Source organism: Pholcus phalangioides, unplaced genomic scaffold (assembly GCF_987345545.1).
Source record: "Pholcus phalangioides strain wild (caught in Gottingen) unplaced genomic scaffold, Ppha-v1.0 ptg000002l_1, whole genome shotgun sequence".
Lineage (NCBI taxonomy): Eukaryota > Metazoa > Arthropoda > Arachnida > Araneae > Pholcidae > Pholcus > Pholcus phalangioides.
Window position 1 is genome coordinate 8,504,020 of NW_028301595.1, and position 27,804 is coordinate 8,531,823.

The following is a 27,804-nucleotide window of genomic DNA, read 5'->3' on the forward strand; positions in this document are numbered from 1 at the left end:
ATAAATATGCATGCACAGTCTTTGTTTCCCTTACAACATCCGTGTGCTTTATTCAGCCTGAAGAAATGTCTTTGTCTGAATTCGAGGATGAGAAACAGGCCAAAGCCTACAGCGATTACAGGCCGGACCCACCGTTGCAGCTGATTGGTCTGATAATGGATTTCTTGAGGGAAAAAGTAAGGTTGATTTTCATAACGTCTCAACTTATATTGACGTCACGACTTTTAAATCATGAATGGTTATTAACCTGGCAATTTAATGATTATTAACTCGCCGCCTGGCAGTCGAGTGGTTAACCTCTCGCTGTGCGGGTCTGGGTTCGGGCATGGATGTCTACTAACAAATTCCATGGACGGAACATGTTGATCCCTTGGGAATGAGTGAGGATCCCGCTATTATTTATTTAAAAAAAAACCGTCTCACCGGCATTAACGAGATATTCCGTTTTTTAAAAGTCTTATTTTAACGCCTTAAAATAGATAGATACAACCACTCACAACCCCGGACTGATGCAAAGAAGCAACCAACTTCCGTTATCCCCTTAATGTACAGGTCCGAGATATCTCTGCCTTATGTAGATGGAAGAAATGCATTCTCTTCCATTTCTCGGAAATCGTGTTGTGGCTAACGAACGTGATTCCGGAACGAATTATCTTCGTTAACAGAAACACAGTTTCCCATTTATTTCTATGTAAAACCGTTGAATTCGTCCCAGAAACGGCTTAAAAATTAGTGATAAGGTTCTTAAAAACAACAAAGAGTTCTGTAAAAAAGGACAAAACTGCTCGGAGGGATTAAAATATAGGAGGCTGTCTTATATATAACAAACTTTTCTTCCTCCGCCGCAACCTTAAACACTCCACTCGGGATATCAGCCTTCTCTGTTACCAAACTTATATCTCCCCCGTTTTTTCCTACGCCGCTGAAATCTGGGACCCCTCACCTCTAGTAATATAGACAAACTCGAATCAATCCAAAATAAATCCACTCGATTTGCTCACGACTGCTGGTCATCTTTCGTTTCCGTGTCCGAAACGAACTTCATCTCCTCCCTGTCTCTACTGTTCGTCTCATTTCTCGATCAACATTGTTTTATAAAATTTTCCATGGTCATTTCAACATGGATACTTCTGGTATCTTAGCCAAACCATCCTATATCTCTAGAAGACTCGACCATTCCCTTTAAAAAATACCTATTTTTGCTTCCACTTTGACTGTTTTAAATACAGCTTCTTTCCTCATACCATTGGTGAATAGAACAAACTCCCAAGCTCTATTGTCGAATCGCCCACTATCATTAGCTTTTTGTCCAATATCAAACTATATCATTTTCAATCGCATCCTTTTGCATAGACCCCAGTGCCAACAATACTGTATAAATAAATAAATAAAATGAACAGCTTTAAAGTTGGATAAAATAGAAGTTATTGGAAGATGAGATACTGAAGATTTCTTTATTTTATACTAGGTATACAATCAACACCAGTTTCAGTCTTCTAAAGCTGGTGTCGTGTTGACAAAACCTAGTCAAGATCGTACGTGTCCCCATCCACTTGTGATTCGTTCAGCTCCTTTCTGCGTCTGATACATACATTCAGATGGAAAGGATGAGCTCCTAGAATGTCCAGACTGTTCAGTTTGATGCTAAGAGTCTTGCACTGAAAGAACGTTGGTTCTGAAAACATAGCTGCAACTGCAAAAAAGATTCCGAATTGGACATGACTTCACCGGGCTGACAATGATTGTTATTATTATTGGTGCTAAAATTCAGCTCACAATGAGGCTGTTTTATATTAGCATGTTCATCCATAACAATGTCAGTTTAATTATACCGTCACGGACCATTCTTAGAAGCTTCTAAGGCCTTCTAACTGAATTAACTGAATTTTAAAAAGTTCTATTGCATTCCTCTTATCCCGATGTACCCTAAGGGTGGATTCACATCTACAGACACTCACCGTGTCGTGTCAGACAAGCACCTCCTAGAGATAGAAGGCCTCCACACTGGTTGCCAAGTTTATATGTAACGTCATTAAGACTAACAAGCAAGTTTGCACACATTTTGGACCACAGCATCCTATTTCGTTTCTTCTTATTTTGGCGTAGAATCTTCCTGGTTGGCTCACAAATAGCGCATGATGATTGGATATGAGGCATAGAAATAGCAAATTCTAAGCCCGATCATTTCTTTTCCGCACAACGATGACGCTGGCACGAGCAGAGAATTTTTTCCCCTGAATATTCTGAGGGAAAATGGAATACTTGCTGACGTCGTGAGCAGCGTGCGGAGGCCTTCTATCTGTAAGAGGTGCTGGTCAGACGCGGCTTAGATTGTTTGTCTTCGCCCGCGTAACCACGATACGGTAGATATGAATACATTCATTGGTTTTAAGTTGAAGAATGTTTGCCGTATCTGACCAACACCAACTATAGCAGAAGGTCTCAGCGCGAAGCTCGTGACGTCACTAAAGAAGGCCATCTCACCTATAGCCATTGGATATAATAAGTATGCCGATGAATGCGCCGCCTTTATATTTTTTTCTAGTATATCCATTGGCTATAGGTGAGATGGCCTCCTTCAGTGACGTCACGAGCTTCGTGTGGAGGCCTTCTTCTACAGGTGGAGGTTTGTCTGACACGACACAGTGAGTGTCTGTAGATATGAATCCACCCTAAATGTTATGTTCACGCGGATGTCTTTTGCAAAAAACTGCAAAAATAACAATGAGAAAGTACTAAATTTCGAGAAAAAATCGATTACACAATAATCTGTACCCACTGGAAAATTTTTTCACGGATAATAATCAAGCTTCGAGCTTTATGAAGCTTTAGCTATGCTTAAAATAAGAATATTGCAGTTTACTTGACGCTTAAATTCAATTGAAGTTTCATGTTGTTTAATTGTTTTCTATCCGGCAGCTGGTTCCACCATATTTCCACGCGATCGACGTAGCCTGTGGCAGCGGTCAAAGCAGTTATGTACTCGCACCGTACTTCGAACACGTCACTGCCTTCGACGCCAGTGAGGCTCAGATTGCCGAAGCTAAGACGAACCGCGCCAAACCTAATATACGATACCTGTAAGATTCTTTCATGTTGTAAATTTAAATTAAGTGCAACCCAAAGTTTTACTGCTAGTTTTTAGCTGCCGCTATACGATGGTCGAGTTGTCATAGTCACTGACTCGCATCGCAAGGATCCGGGTTCGAACCTCACCATAGTGGTGGTCGGGTGAAGTTGGTTTTCTGTGGTTCCCTACTTCGAGGCGCGAATTCGAGACGATCACCCCATTAACAAGTCTCGCCACAGAGTTCAACAGGCCTACAATAATACAATTATTCAATCATTAGACTTCACTCATAGTTAGAAAAATTGATAGAAACACTACACACACACACACACACACACACACACCAAGCATTACACAGAAACAAACTTCACGTCAGGTACACTACACACATTCCAACATATACCAATTCGTTAGAAGTTCCGCAGAGGAATTTGGACGAGGTGCATGTGTGTGTGGTTCAGTAGCAGCAGAGTAGCTAGTTCTAGCTTGTGAATTGATAAAGCAAAACAATTTTCTCTTGAAATAATTTTTCTTTCAAATTTAATCATTTTTTGTCATTACCACGAGAGAACCACAACCAAACCGACACGAGACCTACAGTTCAAAGTTCATTGCAAATAACGTTGCCTTATCGAAACTAACAACCTCCCACCTTGTCTAGAAGCAGGAGTTTTGGTGGGTGTAGGTTTCTAGTGTTTCCAATCAGCCACTGTGAGGCCTACGTGTGGGCATCATTCTGGACTTTATTCATGAAGAGTCAGGTCCGAACTCTGTTGACGGCACAGTGGTGATTGGCTGAAGTTAATTTTCTTGGTTTTACAACTTCAAGGCTTGAATACGAGCCGTTCTCCCACTTGAAAAAGTCTTTCGCAGAGAGCAGGCAGACCTTCAACCTGGTACTTACACAGCATGAAAATTCAAGCATTCAAGTACTATCTTCACTTCAAAATATTGAAAAAAGATGACTGCACGAGTAGAACACGAAATCAAGTCCAACTCTAACAGCATGAATACGTTAGAGGTACGCATGTACATACACACAGGCAACACATTCCGGCATGTAACCGATTCGTTAGAAATCCCGCTGAGGAATGTATACGAGGTGCATATACGGTTCAGTAGTAGTAGTAGTAGTGTTTGCAATCCAGCTTTTCCAATTTCGAGGCACGGATCTGAGCCGGTCTGCCATTTCAAAAAGTCTCTTCACTGGGAGGAGGCAGACCTTCAGCACGTTACTAACATTAAACTCCTAGGGACCTCGACGCACACTTTGAGAACCAAATGCCACGCATACGCACGCACACACGCAACACGTTCCTGCATGCACCAATTTCTTGAAAATTCCGTTGAGGAATGCCTACGAGTTATATGTAGGGTTAAGTAGTAGTATTTGAAATCGACTACAAACTTATAGGTCTCAGTCCGCACAGGCCACCAGAGAAAATACAATGAGAAATGAAACCAAATTGTGTTCTTGGATTTCCCAAAAAAGTTCGGACTAATTCTGTGCTCAAATGGCAAAATGTTAAGACACTTTTTTCAAAATTTCGCGACGGCAAATTTGTGAGCAATATTTTGCCAAAACGGGATCCCGCGGCCTTTTGAGTTGTAACAATTTGCCTCCGTTGTTTTCCCATAAACTGAAAGAGAAAAAGATAAAAATTTTCCCCTTTTCCGAAATTTCGACGAATGAGACTCCCAAGAGCGAACAACTCTATTTTCTGAGAAAAGTGACATGACATTTTGCCTTTCTGAGCACAGAATTTTAGATTTGGTTCAGGTTCATTAATGTATTAACTAAAAATATGTGGATTTTCTATAATATAGGGTTGCGCAAGCTGACCATTTACAAGCCGCAGATAATAGTGTTGATCTGATAACCGCTGGTACTTGCCTACATTGGCTGAACATCGACGGCTTCTTCAAAGAAGTCCAAAGGGTGCTGGTCGACGATGGCGTGCTGGCCGTTTACGCGAGCAAAAACATCTATCCAATCTGTGGGCGCAAAGAGACCGACAAGTTACTCCGAGAGCTCACTGACAAGGTAAATAAGGAAAAAAAATGGAATCTCCTGTCATAAAATTTATAAAAGTATAGATACACACACTTTTTCACTACTACTAACCGTACATGCAATCACCATGTATACATTCCTCTGCAGAACCTGCAACGTACTATATGCCGCACACCAAACACCGGTCATACAACCATATATCAATTTTCAACTTACAGAGTTGAAAGAAGGCGCAATCTATCGGTGGTGACCTCAAGTTCTCCGGAAAAGAACTTTTGGCCTGTGTTTTTCACCCAGGACCAAACCTACAGACCTCACGAGAACTATCGTGGTCGAAGACGAGCATTTTACCACGATGCCACTAAGGCACTCTTTCGTGTTGTACTGGTTCTGCCACCCTTCTTCCGTATTTTGGTCTTCCGTAAAATGGCAAATTCTTGAATTTTCGTGGTTTGTAGCAGCAGCTGGCCTGCCAGTTTCTGTTGGCGACGATAGAGCCCATAGCATAAATCCACGATTTATTTGAATATTTTTTCTAATTGTAAATATAATCAACGGTTCAAAATTGACAGGAACTACAGATACACAGGCCGCTGTGGTGGTGGAGTGGTTATAGTGACGGACTCGCGATGCGAGGATCCGGGTTCGAACCCCACAGTGGTGGTCGGTTGAAGTTGGTTTTCTGTGGTTCCCAACTTCAAGGCGCAAATGCGAGCCGATCTCCCCGTTAAAAAGTCTCGCCACAGAGAGCAACAGTCCTACAACGATGAATCATTCAATCATAACACTTCACTCTTAGTTTGAAAAACTGGTGGCAGATGGCAGCACTACACATAACAAGCATTACAGAGAAACAAAAAACTTCACGTCAGGTTTCACTACACGTACACGCACATTCCCGCATGTACCGATTCGTTTGGGGTTCCGGGGTGGGTGTGGGCGGGGTGCATGTGTGGTGTAGCAGTAGTAAGTAGGGCCTTCAAAAAATGGCTCGGGGATCTATGATGTTCTTAAGTCAGTCACCTCGTTGGGCAGTTTGCCTGTTGTGGCGTTGTATTTGTATTAATTTTTGCAACAGCAACATATATATATATACACACACACTATCTACCAATAAGTATTTGGACACCTATGCAAATGACGATATCTGCGGTCCTGAGATACGTCACGCCCTCCGCCGGTATATATCGTGTAGGAAACAACATCGGCATTAGTCACATGCAAGATGCCGCGCAGTTCGGAGCTCTCTGATTTCGAGAAAGGTATAGTTATCGGGTATCACAAAAATGACCGATCCTTAAGGGATATATCTAGCGAGCTGAAGTACCCAAAATCGACAGTGGCCTATGTGATAAAGAAGTGGAAGGTGAGCTGTGATTGTCGGAATTTGTCCCGAGTCGGCAGACCAACGAAACTGGGAGATAGAGACCGACGGGTGCTGTCCAGAGAAATTCGGAAGAACCGCACCCAACCGATGGCCCTCATCCGCGAGGAGTTTCAACAGGCATCCGGGAGTATTGTTTCAATGAATACCATCCGTAAGGAAGCACATCTGATTGGTTTTCATGGTCGTGCTGCTGCCCATAAGCCTTTGATCACAAAGTCCAACCGCGTTGCTCGGTGAATGCGGTGCAAAGCACATCGAAATTGGACCGTAGATCAGTGGAAACGGGTTTTTTGGAGCGACGAATCAAGGTGTACCCTCTACCGTTCGGATGGCAGGGTCTGGGTCTGGCATCTGCCTGGAGAACGTCTCCTGCCAGAATGCATTGTGCGAACAGTCAAGTTCGGCGGAGGTGGAATTATGGTCTGGGGGTGTTTCTCCTGGTATGGACTGGGACCCTTGGTCCCCATTCATGGTAAGCTCAACGCCGATGCCTACTGCACTATTTTGGATGACAATGTGCTTCCTACGTTGTGGCAGTTTTACGGGGTGGACCCCTGTTACTTCCAGGACGACAATGCCAGCTGTCATACTGCGAGGTTAACCAAGGCTTGGTATGGTGCTAATGGGGTTCATCGAATGGACTGGCCTGCCCAGAGCCCAGACCTGAACCCTATCGAGAACCTCTGGGACGAGTTGGATCGCCGAATTAAGGGGTGCCCTACCCGTCCAAAATCGGTGAAAGAACTGACATGTCTTCTCCAAGCCGAGTGGAAGAAAATACCACTAGCCGTCACACAAGGACTTGTGGAAAGTATGCCCCGGAGGGTTCACGCTGTAATTGCCTCTCGTGGAGGCTCTACCAACTATTGATTTTGAATAAAGTTAGTTTTTCTTTTCTATCACAGGTGTCCAAATACTTATTGGTAGATAGTGTGTATATATATTGTATATAATATATATAATGTATTAATAGAATAGAATTTCCTTTAATTAAAATTGAGAGATAAAAATTGATGATATTCGTCCAAACCTCATATATTTCATAATATATTTTTTTGTTTATTTTCTTTTTTTACTTTACAATACTTTATTAGTCAGAACTGAGGAATACAGAAAAAAGGGGAGAAAAAAATTACCAAGGAGCCAAATGGCCCTTACTGGCAATCACAATTTACAATTTGATATGAAACTTATAAACATAAAAATAAGTAAATAAAAAATAATTGACAGAACATTTTCGTCGTTGTTTCTAGAATATGGCGTGGAAAAATGGAATTCACTGTTTAAATTCTCTGATCATCATGCATATGTTTCATATGTTGGCATCATTATCTCATGTGCATATGTTTTGACGTATGTAATGTATTTTTAAATTTACTTATACATTTAATTTAGATTCTTTACGAAGACTTGCAGCCTTACCGTTCGAAACAAGTTGACCTCGTGATTGAAAATTACAAAAGCATCTCTTTTCCTTTCCGAGAAATTCAGAGGTAATTACCGACATCTTTTTCTATTACACAATAACTATTTCTATACTGAATGTTCAAATTGAAAATAGATCACTTAAATCCACGTGGATATGTTGCTGCTTTACTTGGCGGTTCTCCCGTTTCCGACTAAATAATCCTGTTTCGACGCAAGGTTCCATTACAAAAGTTATTACCTTGACGTGTACGATCATTCCTACGAGTTTGTCGGCGGAGTTCCAGCCCATCCTGTATACATATAAAAACTTAAATTATTCTGGCGTTTATTGGTTAATATGGCGTTTATAGAAAACACAAACTCTCACACAGAATGTTCTATTTTTTACATTAAATATCATTTAGGGTGGAATCAGTGAAACAGAAGATAACATCCAGGGTAAGTGCAGCTGCCGGTTACATAAGATCGATGTCAACCTTCCAGAACTTTAAAAAGAAGGATCCGAAGCGTGCCGAAGATTTATTGGAAACGTACACGCAAAAGTAAAATTTTGTTTCTATATAAAGGCCGGGAGATTACACTATAAGAGTTTTTTTTTATAAAACGTGAAAAATTCAACTAATGAGCTTATGGGTTTCATTCGCTCGAATGTAAGCTATGAGCTTTATTTGTTAGATTCTTCAAGTTTTATAAGAGGTATTTTATCAAACTCTTATAGTGTAATCCCCGGCTTTACGCACACGATTGGATAATCGTTCTCTAGCTATAAACAGTTCTTAGTTAGTGAACTATTTTCATTTTCATCAGATACACTATAGAAATTATTTTTTGTGCCGTGTCTAAATTGAAACTGTTTTATATAAAAGAAATATATTTATTCACACATTTCTTTCGTTGATCATGAATGTTTAGAGCATTTATAACTGGAAATTATTATAAAGCTTAGAATATTTTGCGAGCACGATTGGGAAATTTATTTTCAAAACGAAACATTTTTCCGCAGTTACTAAATTCATAGCACAAATACAAACACAAAGACCACAACAGGTAAATTTCCTAACGGAGTGACTGCAAAAGATGCCCATAAAAAATATGGATGTCAAATATAACCAAAATACAGCAACGCAAATAAAGCATGTATAACGAAAGCAGAAACTAATAATTGATATTATATAAATGCTGCCCTGCCCATAAAAATTTATTATGTTTGTCTTATTCTCCAAGTGCTTATAAAGCTTCTCGATTTATCCCAATTGTGTTTATCGTACTTCTTTTTAAACGTACCAGTTGTCATAGCCCCGGAAGTAAGTGTAGAAATACAAACCGTTTTTTCTCTGGAAAGGACTGCTTTCACAAAAGTAGAAAATACCCAACAGGTGGCATTCGGGAGTTGTTTCTTGATCAATATTCAATGGAGTTATTTACATTTTAATTTTGGGAAATGCTCTGTTTTGAAAGAACGTTAATGGAAATGTTTTGATAAAAATTGGAGTTGGTTAAAAGTTCGAAAAACAAGAAATTTCTACCGCATCTAACAATTCTAGAAAGTTTCACCGAGCCAAGGAAGGTACCCTTAGTAATATTACTCTCTCGTTATTAGTAGCACTAAGTCCTGCGGTCGAAGGCTATAGGTCTGTAGCCTTAGCAAAAACCACACGACGGACATTAAGATGGTTGGCACCACCCCTTCGAATCAGACACCCATTGGCACTCGACTCGGGATTTATTTCTGTTTAGCCCTGCCAAGTACTGGGCAGGACTGCAGTGTCTTATTTACGGATTTACCTGCATGGCCTTAGGGCTGGCACACGGGTGTTAGTAGTCTTGGGGTCACTCCATTGGGATTTACGCCATTTTCCGCCGCTAGATGGCGCCACCGGAAATGTTTTCTATTTTTCGCGCGTTTTTGACCGACTTCCTTTTTTAGCCGGACTTCGAACCGGATTACCTGTCGACCGTATTTATTTTCAAAATGGCGGTTGGTCTTATTTATTTGGAAAAAAACTATTTTAGTGTCCTATCGGGATTCGAACCCATGACAACCGATAGAGTATATCGTTCTCCAGGCTAGTGTGTTAACCACTGAACCAAACAGCCTTACTAGACGAATGCCTTATGAATTAAGTATATAAAAATAATAAAACGTAGAACGTGTAAGGAAGTGTATTAAAAAACGTCGCTCCTAATTTTGATGTGCCTATGATCGACGATTGGCCACGGAGTAATTGGTGAAAAGGGCGAATATTGTGAACCGTATCTACTGTTTTTCAATTATTTTCCACGAACCTTTTTTTTTTAAATGAGTTTCAAAAAATTTTCTCAAGATGGTCGATCACGTGACCCACGTTGATGACGATACTAGATGGCAGCACTACCGATATTTAACTTCCGTGAAAATTATTCACTATGTCGTTATATAAAAAATTTTATCAAATGTCGTCCCGATTTTCTCTTTGGACATGAAGTTGTATTAGAAATGAATTTAAAAGAGAAAAAATTAAGTCGCGAAAATGTCAATTTTGGCACCAAACTCTCTAGCTGTTTTCAATCCTCAAGTTTGAAAAGATATAGTTCGTTTGTGGTTGATGATGATGCTAATTAACCACTAGTGTTCAAATTATGCTGCTTCGAGAAGAGCCTTTTTATAAAAAACATATCCAAGTTAATCAAACATGATCCAAAAAAAACGCTCACTTTCCAAGCGTTATTATTTTTACCCATCGTCTTTGGATCTTTAAGAGATTAGATACCAAAAATATGCACACAAAAAAAACACACAAGTTTTCATTGTCACAATTTTCATATTTCCTTCCACAATGAAACGAGATTTGTAACAACACCCTTAAAAATTTATTTTGCTTTATCCAACTTATTCTATATTTAATTATTCAAACTTATATTCGAAAATTTAATTTTTTCTTTATTTTATCTATTTGATTTTATTATCTTAGTGTCATAATTATATTTTCAGTGTTAGCTTATTTTTTCATTTTTTAGTTCATTTTTATATTCCATTCACAACCCCACCACATAAATAAGAAACATATTGTGTTTTCCCGCACTTTATTATTTTATTTCTATTTTAGTTTTTCATTATGTCACTTTATTCATGGCTTTTATTTTATTTTTTATTCACTTCAAACACTTAAAAATTTATTTATTTCACTTTATCCAACTTATTCTATATTTAATTATTCAAACTTTTATTCAAAAATTTTAATATTTTCTTTATTTTATTATCTTTTCCATTTCGTTTATTTTTAATCATTCAAAATTTTATTTTTTAATGTTTCATCGTTATTATATTATCTATTTGATTTTATTATCTTTGTGTGAACATTTTATTATCTTTGTGTGAACATTTTATTTTCATTGATATTATTTTTTAAATTTAAACCTACTTTTAGTTTTTCATTATGTCACTTTATTCATGGGTTTTATTTTATCACTTTTATTTTTTATTTTTATTCACTTCAAACACTTAAAAATTTATTTATTTCACTTTATTTTACTTTATCCAACTTATTCTCTATTTAATTATTCAAACTTATATTCGAAAATTTAATTTTTTCTTTATTTTATCTATTTGATTTTATTATCTTTGTGTGAACATTTTATTTTCATTTCTTTATTTTTTATCGTTTTTACATTATCTATGTTATTTCCATTGATATATTATTTTTTAAATTTAAACCTACATTTAGTTTTTCATTATATCACTTTATTCATGCTTTTATTTTATTTTACTTTTTATTCACTTCAAACACTTAAAAATTTATTTTGCTTTATCCAACTTATTCTATATTTAATTATTCAAACTTATATTCGAAAATTTAATTTTTTCTTTATTTTATCTATTTGATTTTATTATCTTAGTGTCATAATTTTATTTTCAGTGTTAGCTTATTTTTTCATTTTTAGTTTATTTTTATATTCCATTCACAACCACTTAAAAATTATTTATTTCACTTGTTTTAGTTCACTTTATTTCCATTGATATTATTTTTTTAAATTCAAGCCTTTCCAACTTATTCTTAATTTTACTTTTATTCATTATTCAAACTTTTATTCAAAAATTTTAATTTTTTTATTTTATCTATTTGATTTTTATTATCTTTGTGTCAACATTTTATTTTCTTTATGTTTTTATCGTTACTATTCATCTATATATCGTTTTTTTTCATTATCTTCGTTATTCGATTTGTATTTACTTAAAATTGTTTATTTTGTCGTTTGAAGATTTTACATTTCTTAAATAATATATTTTTTTTAATTAAAATGTCATGTGAATAAATTTCACGCGTAGTCCAAAAAATGAGACAGACTACAAGTTTATTCAATTCAAATATTTATTCATATCAAGATATCGATCGCATGCTCGATAAGTTTATACATATGTCTGGAATTTAAATTAATTCCTTTTATCGTCGGTGTGTTATTGACAAAAACACGAATGTCATAAATTGTATTACATTTCGTGAAAAAAACACCATCACCAAGAGGTTGGGAACGAGAACAGTTTCCTCTAAATTTGAGGCCGGGGTCGTCGTACACATTCAATGCAAGGCTAGATAAAGTGATAATCACGGACACAACGATGATCCCGATCAAGGCTTTCCAGGTCTCTTCACGGCTAAAAAATTTTCTCTGGGCCGTCACAGCGCTATCCTTTGGCACGTCTTATAACTCTGTACTCCACTGGAAGTGACAAATGCTAGCGGGATTTCAGCAATTAATATGCTTCGTTATGAAAAATCGACGTGATTTTTCTAGTGTTAAACTGTATTTACGTTGAATTGGGTATGAAAACCGTGTCTCTGACATGTCTCAATGAATAAAATTTTCATAACTTAAGAAAATATTCATTTCCTGCCGTTTAATGAAATATCAATGTTTCTTGCATTTCTGCTGAAAATATTTCTAATGTTTATCAATCCGGGAGGTTACTTCGGCTTACGTACTATAAAATATTATATCTGTATGTTTATTCGAGTTTTTTTTCATGAATTTTATGTTCCTTAGCAGACATTGTTACCACGAGAGGCATGTTTTTTCGAATAGTGATGAGAATAAGAAAAGGCTAAAAATAAACTACGGTATCCGATATGATGGGTGTCAACTAAAGAGTGGACACGACATTTTAACTTTTATTCTTTCTCGCACCAATTTTCTCAGAAGCATGTGTGTATTCAATAAAATAATAATACTTTTATAAAAAAAAGGGATAAATAACATGAAAAAATGTTAAAACTCATAAAAATGATAAAAATGTTAAAACTCATAAAAATGATAAAAATGTTAAAACTCATAAAAATGATTCAAAAAAAATAATAAAATAAAATAAAAATAATCCACAAGGAATTTTTAGCCAGCAAGACTTCAAAATGAAAGTCCTTTCTTACTGTTTCTAAATCGCATGTTATATCATGACTTAGAACGTGACCTACGTGAGTGACACTTATTACTTTCAAAGGGCACGCTTAGAATGACCAACTCAACACATTATTCCTCCCTAACTATTCAGTGTGAATCCATTGTTTCTTTCATAAAAGTTCTCACAGTGAATGCTTTCCAAAAACAGTTTTTGGTTTCCAATCTTTAATTCCGACATATTCAATTTCTCGAGATGAACGAATTCTCAGCTGTTTTCTCCCATTCAATTTACTATCTTTTACTAATTTTAACATATTCTATTTCAAATGAAATTAAATTTATTATTTTTATATATACAGAAAAAAATTGAATTATGAGAAACATATATACCATCTAGAGAAAAATGCCTGTACCGACGATTAAAAAAAATTACATTGTTATTAAGGGATAAATAAAATATTTACAAAATTAACAAAAAAAAAAAAAAAAAAATACTGATGTCAAATAAAAAATAAACACAGAAAAAACACAATATATAAGAGAAAATTCTTAATCTATGATGAAAAATGCAAGTGAAACACGACAATTTTACGTTCACATAAAATTCCAAGATTTAACGAAATGAAATGATTTTTTCAGCTGTTGTCGTAAAGTACTCCGGATATCACACTATAAAACGAACTGGGTTTTTTATATATATAAGTTATTCTTCTTAGATTATTTTCACAAATTCAAAAAAATGGGATACATGTCGTTCTTTTAGTTTTTTATAGATTTTCACAGTGCTTTCAAAGGATTCAACCTAAACTTTGAGCTAGTCAACTAGTTGATTTGTTCTCCCACCCCCCAAACAAGAGCGACAATAGAGAAGGTAGTATGGATACAGATGATTGCAATATCAAAGATGGATAGACGAAACAAATACAGAGATGTTTGGTTTATGGTGTATGGATGAGATGAATGATGGTTTTTCAAAACTGAATTGTTCAAATGGTAAAGTATTCACGTAATTTTCGAATGATGTTCAATATGATGAGACTTGATAAACCTCTTTTATTATTTCAATGCATTAATTCCTTTTGACATAATTTCTTTGATTTCGTGATTTTTTCCCTTTTCAAATTACCGATTTTTGATAAAAAAGACACAGGTGTATCATTTTCACCAACTTTTTTTTAACAGAAAATTCTTTAATTACCGTGAGCTAATGAAATATGAATTCGATTATTTTACTCTTCGTATGCTCATTCAAACTTTTCCTTGGACTCATCATTCGCGACGTTTCAAAGAATTACTTTCCGATAAAACTTGCATTTTCGATGAAAAGATTTTTCGTCGAGGTTTCTTCCTGCTAGCTTTCTATTGTTTATTAACATATTGCCGCGAAGATACTCCAGCTTTAATGTTATAAAATATTATCTCTGTATATTTCTTCGTGTTTTTTCATGAATTTTACGAGTCTCAGCAAAACTACATCGGTACTTGATAACTCTCACATCGAATTGTTGAACATCAACGAGATCACGAAACCCCCATACCACATTAAATACTCAATATTTCTCACCCATATGAGCGTTAATGCTGAGAGTAATACTTTGATTTAGACAAAATTTATCACTTTAAATTCACTTTGAACGTATACGCCTGATAAAAAAAAATTTATTACCCATACCAGACTGTTGAAAAAGACGATTAGGTCAACAAAATTTGAGAACTTTGATGTCCTATATTACGACACAATCTTGACCAATCGATGGGTTTGTAATCCAAGAATGTCGTTCAGAACGGGTACAAATTTAGGTGAAAAGACGGCATATATCATCAATATAGTGGAAGAGAAATTACATCAAGCACAAATATTATAGAAAGGCGTTTATTCAGTAAAACAATTATACTTTAAAATAATAGAAACCATTGAAAATGATAAAAATGATTTAAAAAAACATTGAAAATGATAATAATAAAAAAAAAAATTTAGAAAAAAAAATATTACAAATTTTAAAGAGGATGAAACACTGAGAGGTCTGGAACAAAAAGTGTGCGGGAGCTTGCCATGTGTCTGCCTTATCCTTGCAAAGGACTATCAACAAAGATGGATGCCCAGAGAATGGAAGAAGGGGGGCACCGGTTGCTACAATATCTGAGTACTATTGTCAATGACAATAGCAACCGAATAGCAAGTCAAAAGTGGGTGATAAGAGGATTGAATAATAAGAGTGAGTTGTTATCTTGAACGTACTCATGCAATTGCTTCTCTTTAGATTTTCCAACACATGATGTGTAGTATGTATAGAGTATGTACAGAGACAAATACATAAGCTCATTGCGAACAACCGAGAGTACGTTATGAATTAAGCTACAAGTTCCTTTAGGGAGGACAAGGCTGATGCGCCATGTCAATCATTACCCCATAAAAAAAAAAAAAAAAAAAAAAAATTAAAAAAAAAGTGTCTCCCTTCACACCAATTCTTTATACACTTTATTGTCTTCGCCTCATACACAAGCTAGCAAAAAACATTTAACAATTTTAACAATTACATTTAACAATTGTACAATTGTAACAATTTTAACAATTACAATTGTTAAATGTAATTGTTAAAATTGTTAAATGTTTTTTGCTAGCTTGTGTATGAGGCGAAGACAAAGTGTATAAAGAATTGGTGTGAAGGGAGACACTTTTTTTTTAATTTTTTTTTTTTTTTTTTTTTTTTTTTTTTATGGGGTAATGATTGACATGGCGCATCAGCCTTGTCCTCCCTAAAGGAACTTGTAGCTTAATTCATAACGTACTCTCGGTTGTTCGCAATGAGCTTATGTATTTGTCTCTGTACATACTCTATACATACTACACATCATGTGTTGGAAAATCTAAAGAGAAGCAATTGCATGAGTACGTTCAAGATAACAACTCACTCTTATTATTCAATCCTCTTATCACCCACTTTTGACTTGCTATTCGGTTGCTATTGTCATTGACAATAGTACTCAGATATTGTAGCAACCGGTGCCCCCCTTCTTCCATTCTCTGGGCATCCATCTTTGTTGATAGTCCTTTGCAAGGATAAGGCAGACACATGGCAAGCTCCCGCACACTTTTTGTTCCAGACCTCTCAGTGTTTCATCCTCTTTAAAATTTGTAATATTTTTTTTTCTAAATTTTTTTTTTTATTATTATCATTTTCAATGTTTTTTTAAATCATTTTTATCATTTTCAATGGTTTCTATTATTTTAAAGTATAATTGTTTTACTGAATAAACGCCTTTCTATAATATTTGTGCTTGATGTAATTTCTCTTCCACTATATTGATGATATATGCCGTCTTTTCACCTAAATTTGTACCCGTTCTGAACGACATTCTTGGATTACAAACCCATCGATTGGTCAAGATTGTGTCGTAATATAGGACATCAAAGTTCTCAAATTTTGTTGACCTAATCGTCTTTTTCAACAGTCTGGTATGGGTAATAAATTTTTTTTTATCAGGCGTATACGTTCAAAGTGAATTTAAAGTGATAAATTTTGTCTAAATCAAAGTATTACTCTCAGCATTAACGCTCATATGGGTGAGAAATATTGAGTATTTAATGTGGTATGGGGGTTTCGTGATCTCGTTGATGTTCAACAATTCGATGTGAGAGTTATCAAGTACCGATGTAGTTTTGCTGAGACTCGTAAAATTCATGAAAAAACACGAAGAAATATACAGAGATAATATTTTATAACATTAAAGCTGGAGTATCTTCGCGGCAATATGTTAATAAACAATAGAAAGCTAGCAGGAAGAAACCTCGACGAAAAATCTTTTCATCGAAAATGCAAGTTTTATCGGAAAGTAATTCTTTGAAACGTCGCGAATGATGAGTCCAAGGAAAAGTTTGAATGAGCATACGAAGAGTAAAATAATCGAATTCATATTTCATTAGCTCACGGTAATTAAAGAATTTTCTGTTAAAAAAAAGTTGGTGAAAATGATACACCTGTGTCTTTTTTATCAAAAATCGGTAATTTGAAAAGGGAAAAAATCACGAAATCAAAGAAATTATGTCAAAAGGAATTAATGCATTGAAATAATAAAAGAGGTTTATCAAGTCTCATCATATTGAACATCATTCGAAAATTACGTGAATACTTTACCATTTGAACAATTCAGTTTTGAAAAACCATCATTCATCTCATCCATACACCATAAACCAAACATCTCTGTATTTGTTTCGTCTATCCATCTTTGATATTGCAATCATCTGTATCCATACTACCTTCTCTATTGTCGCTCTTGTTTGGGGGGTGGGAGAACAAATCAACTAGTTGACTAGCTCAAAGTTTAGGTTGAATCCTTTGAAAGCACTGTGAAAATCTATAAAAAACTAAAAGAACGACATGTATCCCATTTTTTTGAATTTGTGAAAATAATCTAAGAAGAATAACTTATATATATAAAAAACCCAGTTCGTTTTATAGTGTGATATCCGGAGTACTTTACGACAACAGCTGAAAAAATCATTTCATTTCGTTAAATCTTGGAATTTTATGTGAACGTAAAATTGTCGTGTTTCACTTGCATTTTTCATCATAGATTAAGAATTTTCTCTTATATATTGTGTTTTTTCTGTGTTTATTTTTTATTTGACATCAGTATTTTTTTTTTTTTTTTTTTGTTAATTTTGTAAATATTTTATTTATCCCTTAATAACAATGTAATTTTTTTTAATCGTCGGTACAGGCATTTTTCTCTAGATGGTATATATGTTTCTCATAATTCAATTTTTTTCTGTATATATAAAAATAATAAATTTAATTTCATTTGAAATAGAATATGTTAAAATTAGTAAAAGATAGTAAATTGAATGGGAGAAAACAGCTGAGAATTCGTTCATCTCGAGAAATTGAATATGTCGGAATTAAAGATTGGAAACCAAAAACTGTTTTTGGAAAGCATTCACTGTGAGAACTTTTATGAAAGAAACAATGGATTCACACTGAATAGTTAGGGAGGAATAATGTGTTGAGTTGGTCATTCTAAGCGTGCCCTTTGAAAGTAATAAGTGTCACTCACGTAGGTCACGTTCTAAGTCATGATATAACATGCGATTTAGAAACAGTAAGAAAGGACTTTCATTTTGAAGTCTTGCTGGCTAAAAATTCCTTGTGGATTATTTTTATTTTATTTTATTATTTTTTTTGAATCATTTTTATGAGTTTTAACATTTTTATCATTTTTATGAGTTTTAACATTTTTATCATTTTTATGAGTTTTAACATTTTTTCATGTTATTTATCCCTTTTTTTTATAAAAGTATTATTATTTTATTGAATACACACATGCTTCTGAGAAAATTGGTGCGAGAAAGAATAAAAGTTAAAATGTCGTGTCCACTCTTTAGTTGACACCCATCATATCGGATACCGTAGTTTATTTTTAGCCTTTTCTTATTCTCATCACTATTCGAAAAAACATGCCTCTCGTGGTAACAATGTCTGCTAAGGAACATAAAATTCATGAAAAAAAACTCGAATAAACATACAGATATAATATTTTATAGTACGTAAGCCGAAGTAACCTCCCGGATTGATAAACATTAGAAATATTTTCAGCAGAAATGCAAGAAACATTGATATTTCATTAAACGGCAGGAAATGAATATTTTCTTAAGTTATGAAAATTTTATTCATTGAGACATGTCAGAGACACGGTTTTCATACCCAATTCAACGTAAATACAGTTTAACACTAGAAAAATCACGTCGATTTTTCATAACGAAGCATATTAATTGCTGAAATCCCGCTAGCATTTGTCACTTCCAGTGGAGTACAGAGTTATAAGACGTGCCAAAGGATAGCGCTGTGACGGCCCAGAGAAAATTTTTTAGCCGTGAAGAGACCTGGAAAGCCTTGATCGGGATCATCGTTGTGTCCGTGATTATCACTTTATCTAGCCTTGCATTGAATGTGTACGACGACCCCGGCCTCAAATTTAGAGGAAACTGTTCTCGTTCCCAACCTCTTGGTGATGGTGTTTTTTTCACGAAATGTAATACAATTTATGACATTCGTGTTTTTGTCAATAACACACCGACGATAAAAGGAATTAATTTAAATTCCAGACATATGTATAAACTTATCGAGCATGCGATCGATATCTTGATATGAATAAATATTTGAATTGAATAAACTTGTAGTCTGTCTCATTTTTTGGACTACGCGTGAAATTTATTCACATGACATTTTAATTAAAAAAAATATATTATTTAAGAAATGTAAAATCTTCAAACGACAAAATAAACAATTTTAAGTAAATACAAATCGAATAACGAAGATAATGAAAAAAAACGATATATAGATGAATAGTAACGATAAAAACATAAAGAAAATAAAATGTTGACACAAAGATAATAAAAATCAAATAGATAAAATAAAAAAATTAAAATTTTTGAATAAAAGTTTGAATAATGAATAAAAGTAAAATTAAGAATAAGTTGGAAAGGCTTGAATTTAAAAAAATAATATCAATGGAAATAAAGTGAACTAAAACAAGTGAAATAAATAATTTTTAAGTGGTTGTGAATGGAATATAAAAATAAACTAAAAATGAAAAAATAAGCTAACACTGAAAATAAAATTATGACACTAAGATAATAAAATCAAATAGATAAAATAAAGAAAAAATTAAATTTTCGAATATAAGTTTGAATAATTAAATATAGAATAAGTTGGATAAAGCAAAATAAATTTTTAAGTGTTTGAAGTGAATAAAAAGTAAAATAAAATAAAAGCATGAATAAAGTGATATAATGAAAAACTAAATGTAGGTTTAAATTTAAAAAATAATATATCAATGGAAATAACATAGATAATGTAAAAACGATAAAAAATAAAGAAATGAAAATAAAATGTTCACACAAAGATAATAAAATCAAATAGATAAAATAAAGAAAAAATTAAATTTTCGAATATAAGTTTGAATAATTAAATAGAGAATAAGTTGGATAAAGTAAAATAAAGTGAAATAAATAAATTTTTAAGTGTTTGAAGTGAATAAAAATAAAAAATAAAAGTGATAAAATAAAACCCATGAATAAAGTGACATAATGAAAAACTAAAAGTAGGTTTAAATTTAAAAAATAATATCAATGAAAATAAAATGTTCACACAAAGATAATAAAATCAAATAGATAATATAATAACGATGAAACATTAAAAAATAAAATTTTGAATGATTAAAAATAAACGAAATGGAAAAGATAATAAAATAAAGAAAATATTAAAATTTTTGAATAAAAGTTTGAATAATTAAATATAGAATAAGTTGGATAAAGTGAAATAAATAAATTTTTAAGTGTTTGAAGTGAATAAAAAATAAAATAAAAGCCATGAATAAAGTGACATAATGAAAAACTAAAATAGAAATAAAATAATAAAGTGCGGGAAAACACAATATGTTTCTTATTTATGTGGTGGGGTTGTGAATGGAATATAAAAATGAACTAAAAAATGAAAAAATAAGCTAACACTGAAAATATAATTATGACACTAAGATAATAAAATCAAATAGATAAAATAAAGAAAAAATTAAATTTTCGAATATAAGTTTGAATAATTAAATATAGAATAAGTTGGATAAAGCAAAATAAATTTTTAAGGGTGTTGTTACAAATCTCGTTTCATTGTGGAAGGAAATATGAAAATTGTGACAATGAAAACTTGTGTGTTTTTTTTGTGTGCATATTTTTGGTATCTAATCTCTTAAAGATCCAAAGACGATGGGTAAAAATAATAACGCTTGGAAAGTGAGCGTTTTTTTTGGATCATGTTTGATTAACTTGGATATGTTTTTTATAAAAAGGCTCTTCTCGAAGCAGCATAATTTGAACACTAGTGGTTAATTAGCATCATCATCAACCACAAACGAACTATATCTTTTCAAACTTGAGGATTGAAAACAGCTAGAGAGTTTGGTGCCAAAATTGACATTTTCGCGACTTAATTTTTTCTCTTTTAAATTCATTTCTAATACAACTTCATGTCCAAAGAGAAAATCGGGACGACATTTGATAAAATTTTTTATATAACGACATAGTGAATAATTTTCACGGAAGTTAAATATCGGTAGTGCTGCCATCTAGTATCGTCATCAACGTGGGTCACGTGATCGACCATCTTGAGAAAATTTTTTGAAACTCATTTAAAAAAAAAAGGTTCGTGGAAAATAATTGAAAAACAGTAGATACGGTTCACAATATTCGCCCTTTTCACCAATTACTCCGTGGCCAATCGTCGATCATAGGCACATCAAAATTAGGAGCGACGTTTTTTAATACACTTCCTTACACGTTCTACGTTTTATTATTTTTATATACTTAATTCATAAGGCATTCGTCTAGTAAGGCTGTTTGGTTCAGTGGTTAACACACTAGCCTGGAGAACGATATACTCTATCGGTTGTCATGGGTTCGAATCCCGATAGGACACTAAAATAGTTTTTTTCCAAATAAATAAGACCAACCGCCATTTTGAAAATAAATACGGTCGACAGGTAATCCGGTTCGAAGTCCGGCTAAAAAAGGAAGTCGGTCAAAAACGCGCGAAAAATAGAAAACATTTCCGGTGGCGCCATCTAGCGGCGGAAAATGGCGTAAATCCCAATGGAGTGACCCCAAGACTACTGGTGTTGTTTATGCATTGATACTCCCTCTAGTGAGTAACATGAGAAACACGATCATTCTACAGTGGAACCTCCCAGCCGCTGTGGTAGTCGAGAAGTCACAGCGATGGAGTCGAATTGGTACAATTGGTCACAGCGAAGGGCCGGGTTCGGACCTCACCGTCGCCACGGTGATGGCAACACTTTTTATAGCAAAAAGTCTGCGCGCGACTTCCTGCGATTTGACCTGACTGAAGTCGTCCATTTCACCGGTAGCCATTGAATATAGCAGTCCTACGTATGAGAAACCCTAACGTTTTTCGCAGTATATTCGATGACTGTAAGTGAAATGGACGACTTCAATGAAGTCACGAGCTTCGCGTTGAGGCTTTCTGGTATAGAAGGTGCTGGTGGTGGTCGGCTGAAGTTGGTTTTTTCTGTGGTTCCTAACATCGTGGCGCAATTGCGAACCGATATACCAGTTAAAATGTCTCGGCTTACAGAGAAACAGGACTACAACGGTATATTATTTGATCATTACACTTGACGCTTAGTTAGAAAAATGGATGGAAGATAGCAGCACTACACATAATAAGCATTACACAGAAAGAAGCGCGTGTCTGGTTTAGTAGTAGTAGTGGACCTCCCATAACGAAGATTCCCGTTAGCGGAAACTTCTATTAACGGACACTTTTTTGAATTGCATCGTCGGTACTCAATGCATCTTACTATATATTAACACACACATTTTCCGTCTCTCTGGACTTGCCGCCCTGGTTGTTACAGCGCCCTCAGCCCCCCACCCCTTTCTCCTGTTTCAAGTTTTCTCGGAGGTATCTTTATTTTTTTCTAATGCAAATTTTTTTCCCCACTTAGAAACATGTTTCTTCATTGAAGTGTTCATATGAGTGTTTTTCCCCCACACGCGGATTCATCAACAGCCGTCGAAATTCCCAGAACTTCCTTCTGTTTCTGCTTTTTTTTAGCAGTTTTGTTTTTCAATTGGAAAAAATTATTGTTGTGGCTGGTTTTATTAATCAGAAGGGGCGTCATCTATTGCGAAAAATATGATAAGTGGAGTCACTAAAGGTGCGTGCACAGGCGTCTTCCTCTCTCAGTTGTCGTGTCTGTCAACACTAGGAAACTTCCAATGTTTGATCGATATAGTTTCATTTAGTACGGTTCCTTGTGAGCAAAACCCACAAATTGAGCTGGATGAAAAATTCAGTGCTTTTATTAGCCCATAAGGAACCGTCCAAAACGAAGAACGAGGGGAGGAAACAGGGGACAAATTAGGGATTTGAAAACTAAGGAGGACTCTTGCACTCTCACTATTACTTTCAGTCAGTTTTTTCAATTTCCACAACAGATGACGCCTCAATTCTGGCTAATATATAAAACCGACCACAATAATTGTTTTTTTCCAACTCTCAAACAGAACCGAAACCGAACTCTCAAACAGAAAGGAGGGCATGCCTCCCTGAAAGAGGACGTCTGGTAACCATAGGACGAATGAAGTGAAAGTTTCCACTTCTTGATCTATACTGTTTGTGCTGCCATCTAGACATGAAATTGAAGACGACTCAAGCGGTTAGGATAACATTGGGTTGGAGAAGCAGAAATTCTCCTTCAGTATGGCTCCCCACGTGCAAAGCCCACAAACTGAACTGAAAAGCAAGTTCAGTTCTTTCTTCGGGGTACAGGGAAACGTCCAAAACAGAGAACCTAGGAGAAAGCAGACGACAGCAGAAACTTCTCGTTCAGTACAGTTCCTCACGAGCGAAGCCCATGAACTGAACTCAATGACAAGTTCAGTTCCTTCTTCTGGGCATGAGGAGACGTCTAAAAACAAAGAACCTATCGTCCATTCACATTTTTGATATTCAGAAACCCGTCTGCAAGTTCACCAACTCATCGCTAGATGGCTGTACACAAACCAACAGGTCTCACATACCAAACTAGTTCACAGCCATTGAGTCCGAGTTTAAATTTCCATCCACAGATAACAGCAGCGGCACTTTGATTTATTTTTGATGAAATCACGTATGTGCAAATTAATCTCGAAACATTGTTGAAATAAAAAAATCATGTGTTGGGGGTGTCTGTCCAATTTTTATATATTTTTAGAATCTGGGGGGGGGGGGGTACTCCGAGTCAGCGTTACATAGCAGGATGTTCAATAATAGTGTCCGTTCCCGTACCAAACAAATGCACCTGAAATTATTGAATTACACAAGTTTGCTTTTTACAATTTATTTTAGTGGGGACCCCTCAAGAAATTTTTTTGCCCCCCCCCCTCCTGCTCCGATTGACTATTAGTGTTTTCAAAGTACTGTGCTCAGATGCGTATTTACGAAGTGGTTGGTGGGGGGGGGGGATTGTTAGCAGGCTATAGCCTAAGGCGGAAAGTTTGAAGGGGAGGCAAATTTGAGGAATGAGTTGTAAAGAAAATTTTTAGAATATGGGAGAAGCCCCCGTGTGGTAAAAAAAAATTTCATATCTCACACAAGCGCTATAATCATAACCAGTCTGCCTCTGTCTAGAGAACGGGGCACTAGGTCAGTGAGTGACCTGCAGAGTTTGCAAACATGTGAGTAAAAAACATTAGTATACAAACACGTGAGGCATCAAAAGAGTTACCAAGAAAGCAAAGAATCTGTGAATGAGTGACCAAAATAGTGACCTAGAGAAAGAGGGACGAGGTCAGTGACCAACTAAAAGGTCCGAGTTTAAATTTCCCGAGGTGAATCTGGGACTTTCTTTTTCTGGACCCAGACGAGTGACCTGGATATCAAGTGACCAGTGAATGATCAAGACAGTGACTAAACAGTTTGTAAGCGTGTGAATGAGCAAAAGAGTGACCAAACAGTTTCATCTGAATGAGCAAAAGAGTGACCAAACAGTTTCATCTGAATGACCAAAAGAATGACCTAAAGAACTAGGGACTACGTGAGTTAGCGACCGAAGGAGTGACTTACAGAACGAGGGGCAGGTCAGTAAGTGACGGAAAGGATGACCAAGAAAATGTGCAAGCATGTGAGCGACGAAGAGAGTGACCTAGAGAGCGAGGTACTATATCAGTGAGCGACAAAAACATGGTGTAAACATTCAAATGAGCCTCCAACAGAGTGACCTACAGAGCGAGAAACCAAGATGATGAGCGACCGAAAAGAGTGACCTAGAGTGTGTGCAAACATGTGAGTGACTAAAACAGTGTGTGAGCATGGAAGTGACCATAAGAGTGACGTAGATAGTGAGGAACCAAGATAGGGAGTGACCAAAAGAGTAACCAACCTAGAGCGTGTGCACGCATGTAAGTGACCAAAACAACTAATATTATTGCTTATATTATTAATTTAACGTGTCAAGTTAACTTTGCAGTAAAGGGGAAGCTACTAGAGAACCGCATCACACTTTGCTATGACAACGAAAGCCTTTCAACCAATGTATCGATGCGCGGTCACCGTAAGGTATGGCTGATTATCGCCAATCTCACTGAGAAAAATATTTTTTTACGTATAATGGTAACCAATATTTTTTTCTAATTTAAAAATTTCAAACGAATAAAGGTAAGTTCAGAACGATAATTTCCTCAGTATTTTTTTTTAAATCATTCAAAAAATTGAAATATTCTGCATAAATGATCATCGTAAGCCTCCGATACATGGGAACTATATTTTGCGGCGAAGAAATACACACTCTACCTTTCTGTGCACTGCAAAGTTAACCTGAAACGGACTATAATTGCTCATAAAATATTTTATCAATATCATAACATATTGATATTGTTTTTTATGCAGCGCATTTAAATCAGGGATCAGTATTTTCTGTATTTCATAGATGGCAGCAGAAGTTCCGATGTAACGACATTATTTATCATTTGGGAGGGTAGTCAAATAAAGGGAGAGGAAGCTTTGAAGTCGGATTATCAGAACTTTCTAAATTTTGACACGAGGATGCATGCGCACGCATCTTCAGCTGTATTCTTTTACATATGTTTTCAACAGATGGCGCCAGCAACTAACAGCATTTTTTTTTTTTTTTTCTATTCAAACAGCACCGCTTTTAATGTGTACATTTTTATAACGGTGTTTCCTTCAACGGAGGCATTCAGTAGTTATTAGTTATCGTTGATAGTAGTTTAACAGGTTCTGTTAGTTTCTGAATTGAAGAAAGAAGAATATTGCCCGACACCAGTACCGTCTCAACGCATGGACCTACCAGGCTCGGCCAGGACCGGAGGGTCTTCAGGGACACTTCATGATAATGGAATCGTGTGCTGTGATATATAGGTACCGCTTGGGCGAATGCTTCATATTTCCACGCGGAAATTCCATCAATATTAACAACGGCCAAAATAGTTTCAGGGCCCTTTGATTAGGGCTTCACCCGGGGCCCCCTCTGGAAGCGAATTTATGGTTTTGTCGGCTATACAAATGTTTCCTCCTTTCACCCATTCTGGTATAGTTTTATTGCTCATTCCTCCAAATTAAGCTCCCTGCTGGACCATAGCCCGCTTAACTCCCTCCATCCGTGAATATGTCTCTGTGTCTATGTCACTCTTTTGGTCGTTCACCCGCTTTCACACCATCTTCGCCCCTCATTCACCAAATAACTATTTTGGCCATTCACATACTTACATATTGTTCTGGGCACTCATATGCTTGCTCACGCTCTAGGGCAGTGTTTCCCAAAGTGGGCAATATTCCCCCTGGGGGTTGATGAAACGGTCCGGGGGAGGTAGAAGTTTAGGCTTCAGCATACGATCCTATGGGTTGGCTTGAGTTGGAGGGTGATGAGAAGCATGAAAAATTGAAAAAGGGGGCGATGGAACGAAAAGTTTTTGGAAAATTATGTTCTAGGGTCTAGAGAGTATGCAAGTGACCAAAATGTTGTGCAAGCGGGTTAATGACCAAAAGAGTGTTGGAACCAACGGCTAATTTTGCTATGTGTGTGTACATTTCTTTTATTTTTTGGTTATTTAGTTCTGGAATTCTAACTTCAACATGCAACTTTTCAAAAATCACCAACATTTACACATATTTTGTAGCATGAAATTTTTTTGATAATTCTAACTAAAGAAAATCATCGTGCTTGTAACACCATAGTGTTGTTGAGAGACATTTGATTGAGAGGCGTTCAAAAATGTTCCTTATGTAACGAGAAACTTAGTTTTAGTTGAGAAAAGAGCATTTTTTAGGGTAAAACGTTAGCATGGGTAATGCCTGCGAGCAGTTTATATTAAAATATTTTAAAAATGTTTCTCTAGTACAAGGTAGAATAAAAACATGAGCACAGACGCAGAAAAGTTTATAATATTTGAAAATTGGAAAATTTTTGCGTGCACCATCACACTTAAAAATGAGATTTGCCTTGTGATTATCACCTACATCCTCATTCGAGAGCTCCGTTGATTTTGACGTTGCGCTTTTCTTATATAATGAGGTTTTATATTATGTAAATATTCGAGGTTTATACAAGCATGAGAACAATGAAAAACACTTGAATACATTGAGATTTGCATCAAAAACTTTAGAGCCTATTCTTTGCATCGAAATTTGTCAATTTTTTTCTTTTTCTCTTCGAGGTTTTAGTCTTTGTTGAACCTTTCACATGGAATGTTGCCTTGAAATTCCCATTTATTCACCTTGAGTGAAACAATCGTTATCAGCAAAATCTGTGTCAACTACTTTTAATTTTGTTGAAGATTTTATAGCGTGTCTAAACATATCGCACGGCAATAGTTTTCAATTAATTATGTTTATATCTTTTTTACAGCATTTTGGATATCATTGGATCATGGTCTCGGAATTCGGAGATCGAATCGCTTCACTTCCTGAGAGAATATTTTGTCGTTTTGTGCAGAAAATAAAGAAAGTTAAATGTGTTGAA

General features: G+C 35.4%; 1 protein-coding gene across 1 annotated transcript; it reads left to right on the top strand.

The window, feature by feature from the left end:
- LOC149089340 (putative methyltransferase DDB_G0268948) lies at positions 1-27,804 on the top strand. The gene is made up of 6 exons (XM_089238057.1): positions 1-176; positions 2,920-3,080; positions 4,898-5,114; positions 7,867-7,964; positions 8,304-8,441; positions 27,691-27,804. Exons 1-6 carry the CDS (start codon positions 66-68, stop codon positions 27,782-27,784), a joined length of 819 nt encoding a protein of 272 aa, XP_089094183.1. The 5' UTR covers positions 1-65; the 3' UTR covers positions 27,785-27,804.